Below are 12,213 nucleotides of genomic sequence, written 5' to 3' on the forward strand. Positions count from 1 at the left end.
CTACAGAATTTTTTGTCAAGATTATACAGACACCGCCTTTGAGGAATCCCTCTTCAAAGCTTTTTCATGGCGATCAGACCCGACCATTTGAGGTTATGTAAATTCAGACCATTTTTTTAACTGCTCGTAATTTTAGATAGGTAAGTCAGATCTTGAAAATTTTTAATCCACAAGAAAGGTCATTTCAGAACCATTCTAGATTCAGACATTTGCTCAGCTGGTGATTCTGAGTCGATGTGTACAAATGAAGGTAGGTCTAGGAGGTCTAACTAAAAAGTTCATTTTTCGAGTGATTTTATAGCCGTCCCTCAGTAAGGTGAGGAAGGCAAAAACATTTAAAGCTTATTAAAATTACATCGGATTCGAGATTCAACGGATTAAAAAAAATCTCAGTTTGGGTAAATTTACGTAGTTTTCATCGGACATTTAAATTTTTCGAAGCGCGGTTTATTCGGCGCGTTTACATCGGATGGCATGTAAATTTCAATTGAATTTGATGTAAATTCACATCATTAATGACTTGCACTTTTGGTACATCATAAATGATGTAAATTTACCCATTTTTTTCTGTGAGGGTGAACAATTCGATCATCTTTTACTCCATAATCTGAACACCCGCGTGCATAAGTTTTTTTTTTGCACGAATTTTAATGCTACAAATACCGGCGCATAAAACAAAATGGTTTCCCTCTTCTCTCCCTCCCCAAGCACCGGATATTTGTAGCGGGTGTAGGGACACTTTGCATAGACGCCCTTGCTCCCATCACGTCACTGAGGGTATGGAGCGACGAGAAATTAATAAGCATGCCCCCTTAGCCGAACTTTCATTAGAGAAGCAAGCAATCCACAACACACAGCGACCGACACGTATAAATTTAAATTGGCGTGCATGGTTTGTCTTTATTGATCTGAATGAATGTTAGTATAAGTGAAAGAGTATTTTGATATTTATATAGGAAAGATCTCACCAAATAAGAAAAACTTCAGTTGTTGGTCCATTCCGACCGATTCGCCACGCGTCTTCCAGCTTCCAGCATAGAAACAGATCTCGCCTGAGCGGATACTGCTGGGGTGTCGATGTGCTGCTGCAAACCTTGATGAATTTCTTTAGCAATCGATCCTTGGTCCAAATCCAACACCTCGCTGGTATTGATGAGAGCTCGCAGTTCCCGTTACCTTCTGGGGTAGCAATCGCACCCACGAATCGCGGAAACCGTATTTTCAATGGCACTGTTGCTGGTACAAGATTTCTTTTTAAAATGATACTCAAATTTAATTTTTGCAAACCAAACATATATTTTGTCGTTTATTAAACTCAGTCCAACATTCAAAAGAAAAAATCATCAGTTCATGTGTATATTTTATGTACATCGCGAATGTGTCTGTTCATCCCGGTGTAGTAGATGAAGCCTTTTCCACAGTGCTCGCACGAGTACGGTCGCGTCCCGGTGTGGGTAAACTGATGATATTCCAGCGATTTTGCCGTGTTGAAGAACTTTCCACACAGCTGACAGCAATGTTTGCCCGCATCCTTTCCGTGTTTGACCAGATGGTGATGTTTCAGGTCCGATCTACAAGAATGTGTTTCTTTGAAATTTAAACTTTTATAATAAAATTAATGTAACCAGTTACCGCTTCTTGTACTTCCTATCGCAGTACTTGCACTTCCACACCGTTCCGTTGTGGAAGTTGCGCTCGTGCGCGAGCAGGGCTTTCCGCGAGCCGCACTTGATCTTGCAAAACGAACAGGTGAGCGACTTGTCCCGGCAGATTTTCTCGTGGAGGATGAGATTTTTCTTGCTCAGGAATCGCTTCTTGCACATCACGCGACACTGGAGCATGTTGTCAAAGTGTATGTTGTGAATGTGTTTCTCCAGCTGGTACGCGTTCGCGTAAAGGCACTGGCAAAATCGGCACTTGTGCTGAAAATAGTAAAACAATGGTTAGGAACAGAATTTCATGATCCTCCAGAGACATATTTTACCTCTGTTGAGACAATACCCTCCTCGCCGTTATTCTGTTGAATTTTTTCAGTCACAATCGGATGTGGACTGATTTGGTTAACTTCATGTTCAGGGGTAATTTCATTCTCGGGTAGAATATAAATGTCAGCTCCGTCAGTTCCGCTTTGTTTATCGACCAGCATCAGGTGCCTCTTTGTCATCAAATGTTTTTGGAAGTAATCACTAAAATTTGACCAATTATATACGATTGCAAAAAAACACCATACAATTCAACTGACTTTCTTCCGAAAGTAAGATTACAAACGGTACAGGTGGTTCCCACGAGAGCCAGTCCAAGTTCCTCTTCGTAGCCAGCTTCTTTGGCTTGCAGCTGATGCTGCTTAGTCAGTCTGTGTCTGTCGAAATTTGCTCTGGGATTACACCAGAGAGCAAAGTTACAATCATTGAAGTTTTAATAGAGCACTTCTCTACAATTTCGCAAATCGAATTTTGTTTGGCTGTTTTAAATTTAAATTTAGCATCGTCCATTCCGTTTGTTATGTCCAAAAAGTACATTTTGCGTTATTGATTCGACCATACAAAACTCCGTTAAAAATTTGGGTGCTGTCCATAAAAAAGTGCATTGAAAATATTCATTTTATTAGGTTGCTTCAACAATTACATTGGTGCAGATGTTATTATGAGCTGAGATATGGACTACCTTTCAACAGCTGATTTGTTCGAAATGGGGGGAGAACGAATTGGACTGGGAAGGCAAAAAAAATTCAAAAATAATCTTCGCATTGAAAATATTCGAAAATTTTGAGAATGACTTTTTGACGCTTAAATTTCGTTTCGTAAAAAAATTATATTGATATTTATAAGTTATTTTCTGTCCTATCCCTCGGTGAGGAAAGAGCGGATATGCATTTTGACAGCTGGATTTTTAATCTTGCAAATCCCAAGACAGCAGTTAACTTTTCCAAAAAACCCAAAGTGTTAAACAATAGCTGGCCTCCCTAGATTCCTTTTGAGTGTCTTCGGCTGCAAAACTCTATAATAAAGAATTTAAAAAAAGAAAAAAAAAGCTTCCTTTTGGAACATCATACAAACGACTTTTCATTCCTAATCCGACCAGTCCCTGCAATTGATGAAGGTTTTGTACTGTCAATAGCGGTAATTTTGTCAAACTACACCCCAAACGGTAAACTTATCATTTTGATACAAATCTGCATAGAACTACAGTATTTGTTCGTTAACTGAGTGTTGTTTAACTATAGGCCAAATGCCAAAAAAAAAAAAACAATAACAATGCAAAATGATCAAAGCAATTCCCTACGAAATCGGTCTTTTTGCAATTTTAATTTTTGTATTATTTAATCCGTCTGAAACTTTTTTGGTGCCTTCGGTATGCCCAAAGAAGCCATTTTGAATCAGAGCAACTCTCTACTAAAACCGGAAATTGATTTTATTTGTATTTTTTGATTTGGCTAAAACTTTGTGGGGGCCTTCCCGAATATTAGTCCTGATTAAAAAAAAATAGAAACGGTTACTCATGGTAACTTTTTTTTTAAATCGAAAAATTGCAAATATTTCGTTTAAATCAAACTTTCGGTGGCTATATCTTGAAAACGGAGCCCTTTATTCAAAAAATCTGGTGAGTACAGCCATCCCTCATATTCGGAACAGTTTACAGATCGGCCAATGTTCAAAAAATCATAGAAAATCGATAATTGAACTTAATGATTCGCTTTTACCTTCATTTGAAAGCTTTTCTTGCGATCTTTCGAATGCTGTATTGAACAACTGCAAATTTTGACTTTTATATCAAGTTTTTGACGAAAAACTTTGACCCTTGAAATCTACAAATTCGGAACACTTTTTTCTTACGGATGTAAACAAACTTTGATTCTCTCCAGGAGTACATATTTTCTACAAAATAATGACTTCACACACTGGAAACAATGAAACTAAAGCTTAATAATGTTTTATAAATGGTCTGATAACGTTTTTTTTGTGAAAATATCTGTTAAATTCAGGTGTTTCACAATTGTGGGAGGCACAATAACATCCCACAATTATGGAACAGGCAATTTGGAGGCAGTGTTTTGCAGCTCTGAACAAAACAGTCTCGAAATGCAGTTTTTTATTCAAAAAGATGTCCTTTTGCTAGTGAAATAGCAAGAGAATGTCCAAATAAAGGTCCTAAAAATAGAAGGGTCGCCAGAAAAGATTCATTTGGCATGCTATAGACAAATTATCACAAAAGTGTTCCGAATTTGTGGGTGTTCCGAATATGTGGGATGACTGTACTTTTCGATTGCAAATTAAATTTTACATAAAAAATTGTGGTCAATTTTTTTATGTAAAATTTCGATTTTTTCATAAATTCATAACATGGCGGCAGATTTTTTGACCATGCTTCTCTATGGATCAAAGGTTGCGGGTTGTCCCCTAAAACATACCAAAAAATCTGAAAAATAAAAAAATACATATTTTGAGAAATTGAGCTTTTGTGAAAAAAATGTTAAATAAAAATCGGCATTTTTCCGTGTACCTATTTTTTCTCAATAGTCCTCAACAATACCTACACATTTTGGTGGTTTTTAAACTCACTTTTTGTCACTAGAACTTGATTTCCAAAAAACACTATTTTTGCAATTCCGTCGTGAAACTACTTACTTTTCCTGTCATTCTTGAACGACGAAATAGCCTACTTTTCTGTACCAAAAATAACAGAATCGAATAGCAACACTTTTCAAAAAAAATGCTGAAAAGTTCTACTTTTCAGCACTCAAATGGTTGCTGAAAAGTTGAACTTTTCAGCACTTGTTTCGAAAAGTTTTCAACATTTTTTTGATTTAAACGATTTATTGATAAAATACATGAAAATTTGACATAAAATTTCACTCAGTGTGTGTTTTTTGGAATTGCAAAAAAATGTTGTATGGAACTCGTTGCAAAACTTGATTTTTTCAGCACGGTGAACCTCGTTGTATAAATGTACGACTCGTGCTGAAAAAATAATCTTTTTGCAACTTTTTGCATGAACTACTATTTTAGTTTTATTTTCAAACGCCAACTTTTCGGATATTTCCAGAGCGGGTAAAAAATCTTTTACCGAGTTATGAATTTTTGAATCAATACTGATTTTTTCAAAAAATCGAAATACCGGTCGCACAAATTTTTCAACTTCATTTTTCGATGTAAAATTGAATTTGATCAAAAAGACTTTAGTGACATTTTGATAAAATGCACCGCTTTCTAGTTAAGGCAGTTTTTAGGTAACTTTTTTGCAAATAGTCGCACTTTTTAATTTTTTTAAATTGGAGCACATGTTTGCCTACCTTAATTTTTTTTTTGGAATGCTAAGAAAATTCTCTATATTTCTTATTTGGAACTTTTATGATACGAACCTTAGTTGCAGAGATATTGCCAATCAATCAAAAAAATCCTTCAAAAGATACCGATTTTTTAATTATCATTTTTGCACGGACAGCTGCCAAATTTGTATGGAAAATTATATGGACCAACTAATGATGGCTTCTTTGGGCATACCGAAGGCACCAAAAATGTTTCAGCCGGATTAAAAAATACAAAAAAAAACTCGAATGACCGATTTCTCAGGGAATTGCTCATCGAGGTGATGCAAAAAATAATATCATCAAATTAAAAAAAAAAAACTTTATGAAACACTTTTCATAATAAGCTACAGACAACAAAACAATCAGAAAATTTCTTCCCTACGATAATTTCCGAATATTTCTAAAGCCTTTATATGTGGCACCCGTAAATTCTTTTATGCAATCTTGTTTACAGGAGCCAATGACGCAAAATGTTTTAAAAGAAAAACAAAACATCTCTTTTTTGCGAAAAGCTAGAGAACAGCTTAACAATCCAACTTACCCTCTAGAAAACTTCATGTTACAAATTTTACACTCCACTTCTTTTTGATCGTCACTTGCTTTTTCCTGGACAACTTCGACATTTGCGGCATTAGATTCGTTCAAGTCCTCGTACCAATCGGATTGATCCGATTCCAGCGATGGTTCCGTTTCTACAGTAATCCCAACATGATTCAGTTGTGTCCGTTTATGTACTTTGACTTGAAGTCTGTGCCGCTTCGATCGCTTGTGTTTCACAAGGCTGTCCCTAAAATCGTATGGTTAATATTAGAAGTTATAATCCTAACCTAGTGCCCCTTCAACTAACTTTTTCAATGGAACATTACATATTCTGCACATTATATCCCCTTTTGATGTGTTCAACCCTCCTACTTCACTCAACTGTGCCTCAGCAATGACCAAGCTCAGCGAATTCTGCTCTGCCTCGTCGTACTCTTCATGCCCGTCACCCCCGTACGATCCATTAACCTCCAGCGACTCGAGCGTTTCGCCAGCTTGAACCTTCCCCACCGAATATCCCCCCTCGTCGATGGCATCGTTCTGCTCGATCTGCTCCATGTGGTCCTCAATGGCCGCCTGCAGGCAGTCGATCATCTGCGTCATCTCGTCCGAAAGCCAATCGTCGTCACTCCGGATGCCGCCCACGAACCGCTCCATCCAGCTCTGTCCCTTGAGGCAGCACTCCCGAAAGTCGCCCACCATCTGCAGCATCTTCCAGCAGGTTCGGCACACGATAAAGTGCTGCAGGTGAAGGTCGATGCCAAACAGCTCCCCGAGCAGATCGCGGAACTCGGTCGAGTTTTGGTGCGTGAACTCGAAAAAGTTTCCATTTGTGGGCACTTCCCGGATGCAGAGGGCGCAAAAGGTGGCGGCTGAATCGCTGATGGCGGTCGGTTCCAGCGCGGGAGCGTGCTCCTCCTCGGCGTTGATGATCAACTCTTGCTTTATAAGGATTGCCATCGCTGCGCGATACTTAGCACTATACACTTTGAACTTATATTTAAACCTATTGACTAAATTTTTAATGAATTAAGATGCCGCCTGCGTGTAAACAATCCGATCTCTGTTTTGGTCCCAAATGACAGGCTTTTAAAAACTTCAAACTTTTGTGCATCGCAAGCATTAACACTAATGCAAGGCAGCAGTAAATTGCACTACCTGTGCCAGCTAGGGGCAACACACAAGCACATTTGTAAAATGTGTATGTAGTTGAACAGTGGGAAAACTGTTATAATGAAAATACATGGATGGTTAGAACAGTTGGAGGCAAACCAACACTAATTTTTATTTGAAGTTGGCTTCTAAGGATCCGTTTGATCATATGTATCAGGCTTTTTGATCGAATCTCTATTTTTTTAGGCAAGAAATTATGATATTGAAGCAAACAGTAATTTAAGACATTCTGACAAATTAGTAACAGACTCGATTATTGGAAGATGATTCTAAGGCTGCTGCTTAGTAATCTGGATAAATGCTTATGATCAACTTGTCAACTGTGAAATATTGAAAAATTTAGAACTGAATTAAAGCAGGCACAACAGAATACAAATTATAAGTTCATAAGTTCAAGTATCAATCTTCTAATGCTCCAAAGTGATCTTATAACATGCAATCTAATACCCCAATCGCACGGACGAGTTATAGCCGGTTATAAGTATTTTCAAAATCTTGTCTGGCAAAGTTTTATGAGTTAAAGGATATTTCTTCTGAAAAGTCGCTAAAAATCGATGGATTAATATAGATTTCCATCAACATTTTTATGAGTAGAAAGACAGCATATTGCACATTCCACCAATATCTGTTTTGATTACATATAAGCAAAATTGTGCCCAATATTGTTGAATAAAGAGCGATTTAATTCCCATGTTTGCATGTTTTTACGAAATGTTTTCAACATGGCAATTGGGTACTAAAGCCCTACGCAATTTTTATGTACAACGGTAAATAACACGATTAAAAACAATATCTGATCACTTTTTTTTTCATTTTAATGCAAAAATTTTTTTTTGACTAGACAACATTTTTTCGATGGATCAACTATGGTCCCCTTGGAACGAGCTGTCAAGTAGGAACTTTTCTGTCAAGAAGGACCGCGAGGTTAATTTTTCAAAATTGATTTAAAAATCCATTTTAAACTCTTTGTGGTCGTACAAAGGTTCATTGTACTCAGAAAAATAAGCTTTATCGCTGTAAACAATAATATCAGCAATCTAAGCTTCATTTTAGGATCCAATTCCCTGAGTAGGCGTTGTAATACTTTTCAATATAGTTTTGAATGTTTTTTTTTCACCAAACTAAATTATTTCAATGAAAACTCAAGTACAATTTTCGATGTACAGTGCCGCAACTTTTTTTTCTCTAAAATGTGTGACCAAATCACGTAGCGTAACGCTTCCGCCTCGCAAGCGGTAGATCGGGGTTCAAATCCCGGTTCGGACCAATTCAACTGGTGATTGTTTCTCTTCTGGATTCGATTGCTTGGTAAAGGGAAGGTAGTGCGTTAACAATAGTTGAGTTAGAAACTGCCACTGAATCCGCTTTGTAAATGCCGGCCCTATTAATCTTCAAGGGTGTTCCCCTCAGGAACTGGGAAAGATTTATTTAAAATGTTTTTTTTTGTCAAATCTAACTTTTTTTATGAATGATTGAAAACCAATGAACTAGTGTAAAATGTATTTTTTGCAATTCCGTCGTGAAACTACTTACTTTTCCTGTCATTCTTGAACGACGAAATAGCCTACTTTTCTGTACCAAAAATAACAGAATCGAATAGCAACACTTTTCAAAATAAATGCTGAAAAGTTCCACTTTACAGCACTGAATTGGGTGCTGAAAAGTTGAACTTTTTAGCACTTGTTTCGAAATGTAACACTTTTCAACATTTTTTTGATTTAAACGATTTATTGCCAAATACAAGAAAATTTGACTTAAAATTTCACTCAATGGGTGTTTTTCGGAATTGCAAAAAATGTTATATGGAACTCGATGCAAAACTTGATTTTTTCAGCACTCTTCGTATTTATCCACTCGACTCGTACTGAAAAAAATCTCTTTTTGCAACTACTATTAAATCAATTTTTCTTTCAAATGTTGAGACTATAGCTTGTTGTTTAAATTTTTATAGATTTTTTTTTTATTTTTTTGACCTCCTCCCCTCTTGAACAAAAACTTTGAAAAATATTTGAATTGGCCTAAACAAATGGCAATTTTACTAAAAATTCCATTCATAGGGTGATTCTTAGAAATGCGAAAGATGTTGTAAACAACCGGTTGCCAAACTTAGTTTTTTTAGCACTGTTCCATAAATTACTATTTCGCTACAATTACTTAAAAGTTCAACTTTTCCAATGCTAAAGAGTAGCACTTGTATCGAACAGTATTTCTATTCGATTTTTTTAATTTTTGGTAGAGAAAGATGTCGTCGATCGAGAAAGACAGGGAAAAAAGCAATTTCACAACGGAATTGAAACAGATGTTTCCAATAATTCCAGAAAATTATGAAACCATAGAAAATGCTAAGTAAATTTTATTCCAACCAGTAATGTGTTTGAAACCAATGGAAGAAAAAACTTAATTTATAATCAAAATATACAAAATCTTTTTCTCTTTTATCTCACGTTATATGCAACTTCTTCATCCACATTTTAATTATTTTACAAGGTGTGGTGACGGAACAAAACAAAACAATTTTTTTTTTCAAAATCCACCTCGAATTCTCGCGCACATCCTACTCTTTTCGCGTTCGTCAAATGACTGTCATTCTCGAGCAAGCAGCTGTCAAAATTCAACCATGCACGCTGAAACGCGACAACTCATTCAAAAGTTTAATGTAATTCTTTTGAAACGCAACTCATTCTTCTAGGCATTCTACCCAAATTTGAGTAAAGAAGGTTTGACCAAACAAAAAGTCGAACTTTATTTAATTATTTAGCATTTACCATTTCCTAATCATTTTCGGCTTCCTTTATTTCACATTAACACTGCTCATTCCCCCCTCTCCCTCATGCCACTACTCTTTTTAATTTCTTTAATATGTTTTTTTCTCTTTTGTTTTGTTGTGTTGTAACGCTCAAATAAAATAAGACAAAAAAAAATCAGCTGTTATTATTTCAAATATGCTAATTATCATAAATTGTATAAAAATTCATTGTTTTCCTACGTGTTTCATAGTTTTCTTTACACTTTTGCGATACTGATATTAAATTCACACATTTCTCAGATTTCCTAGAAACTCAATCATAAGCACGAATATGAGGCAATACGGTATCAAGCCAATTACATCTCAACTCATTGCTCTTGAAATAGACTGAAATTTCTTTTTAAAATTCCCATTCTTGAACTACTTTTACTAATTTTACACATTTAATCAGATTCCCAAGAAATTACAATCATCAACACAAATCATAAGCACAAATATGAGGCCTCTTCTATTGCTTTTATTTTTTTTTTATTTTTTTTTTTTAACACTTCTTTACCTTTTTTCAATAACTAATTATTTATAGAGTCATAAAACCCATGGCGCATATGTGTTTATAATAAAATCACTTTAGATTTGATCTTTACTCTGTAACTTTGTTCTTCACTTTATTCAATCTCTTCTTTGATAGCCCTTTCTTTTTTGGCTTGTTTTTCTTGAGTAAACTGCCGTTTCTTTTTTGGCTTGTATTTCTTGTGTTCTTGCCCTTTCTTTTTTGGCTAGTTTTTCTTGAGTAAATCGCCGTTTCTTTTTTGGCTTGTAATTTCTTGTGTTCTTGCCCTTTTTTTTTTGGCTAGTTTTCATTTGTAAAACTGTTTGCTTCATCGAATCACTTCTTTGCCTGATTCCATCGATCTTGCTTTGTTTTTTTTTTTTTTCATATCACTTCTGCGCCATGGATTCATTGCCCTTTTCTTTATTTTTCTTTTTTCAAAATAATTAACAGTTTTCATCTTTTTTTATTTTATTTTTTTACGTCGGTTAGTATAAACAAACCATTAAAATTACAGTTATGTTCCTTCTAAGAACCACACACTATCAAAATTGATTTTTCTAGAGCTTTATATTGTGTGTACAAGTAAAGTTAAAGTTTGCACCGAGCATCTCAGGACTCCCTCGACTTATTTAAATGAATTCAATTCTTCGCGCTCAAACCTTCTGCGCCGGTTTGAGCGCGAAGATTTTTTTTACAGACTTTTCTCTAATCCTTACAGACTTTGAAAAATCTTCTGGCACCCCAAACGCTTGTTTTTTTTTTATCTGATGCTACAACCAGTTGGCCATCGTTTCTCTTACCTTCTTTGGTGCAATCAAGAAGACACAAAAACACATATATACCACCTTCTAGATTTCCATCTGCCGTCCTTGTGATGAAATCGCCAATTCTATTATTTTTCCTACACTACACTGAACCTGCCGAACTGCGCCATGTGGTGACGGAACAAAACAAAACAATTTTTTTTTCAAAATCCACCTCGAATTCTCGCGCACATCCTACTCTTTTCGCGTTCGTCAAATGACTGTCATTCTCGAGCAAGCAGCTGTCAAAATTCAACCATGCACGCTGAAACGCGACAACTTATTCAAAAGTTTAATGTAATTCTTTTGAAACGCAACTCATTCTTCTAGGCATTCTACCCAAATTTGAGTAAAGAAGGTTTGACCAAACAAAAAGTCGAACTTTATTTAATTATTTAGCATTTACCATTTCCTAATCATTTTCGGCTTCCTTTATTTCACATTAACACTGCTCATTCCCTACACAAGGATTAAAAAATAATTAAGATCATTTTAAAACTTTTTCTATTCACTGTAGTTTTGCATAACGTTCTTTAACTTTGGCTTCAACATTCTTTTAGAATTTTGTGGATTCAAGAAATTTTGCTGGAAATTTGCAATCAATGGAGTACCCGACGCGATTGGTAGTAAGCAATGTGTTTCTTATGGAGCGAACTGTCAAACTACCACTCGAATCGGGTATTCCATTATCGGTGCATCGAAGAATATTGTAATAAAAAATGTAAAAAAAAAACAGTTCTGAATTTGCCTAGCATTTTAATTTATTATTTGGAAAGTAGGTAAACTGTATGAATAAAATAAATTAAATGCTTTATTGCTCTAAAGCATTCTCTCTTTTCGTATGGAACTCTGGACCATTCTCCCATCATTAGCTTAGAAATATTTTTTTGTAAATTCAGGCCTGAAAGGGTCAAGTCAAATTTGAGTTCTGGGACACAAGCAATTCCATTTGAAAAGAGCATAAACCGAAATAAAAGATCTCCGATCGCGCTCAAACTTTTATGGAGGTTCCTTGGCTAAAATAATTTAACTCATATTTTTCTGTTTGGCCATTAGGGTTACCTACACCGTGCTAGGGTGGTTGCAAAAA

General features: G+C 35.7%; 1 protein-coding gene across 2 annotated transcripts; it reads right to left on the bottom strand.

The window, feature by feature from the left end:
- Window positions 1-1,271: 1,271 nt before the first annotated feature.
- On the bottom strand, window positions 1,272-6,941 carry LOC6052328 (zinc finger protein 649). 2 transcript variants are annotated; one of them, XM_038256369.1, is made up of 6 exons: window positions 6,156-6,940; window positions 5,850-6,095; window positions 2,243-2,374; window positions 1,985-2,186; window positions 1,633-1,922; window positions 1,277-1,571 (listed from the first exon to the last, which is right to left on the bottom strand). In XM_038256369.1, exons 1-6 carry the CDS (start codon window positions 6,806-6,808, stop codon window positions 1,349-1,351), a joined length of 1,746 nt encoding a protein of 581 aa, XP_038112297.1. In that variant the 5' UTR covers window positions 6,809-6,940; the 3' UTR covers window positions 1,277-1,348. The 2 variants fall into 2 exon arrangements, with proteins under 2 accessions (XP_038112298.1, XP_038112297.1); XM_038256370.1 differs by lacking the exon at window positions 2,243-2,374 and having other exon boundaries at window positions 1,272-1,571; window positions 6,156-6,941.
- Window positions 6,942-12,213: the final 5,272 nt, after the last annotated feature.

Source organism: Culex quinquefasciatus, chromosome 2 (genome assembly GCF_015732765.1).
Source record: "Culex quinquefasciatus strain JHB chromosome 2, VPISU_Cqui_1.0_pri_paternal, whole genome shotgun sequence".
Taxonomy (NCBI): domain Eukaryota; kingdom Metazoa; phylum Arthropoda; class Insecta; order Diptera; family Culicidae; genus Culex; species Culex quinquefasciatus.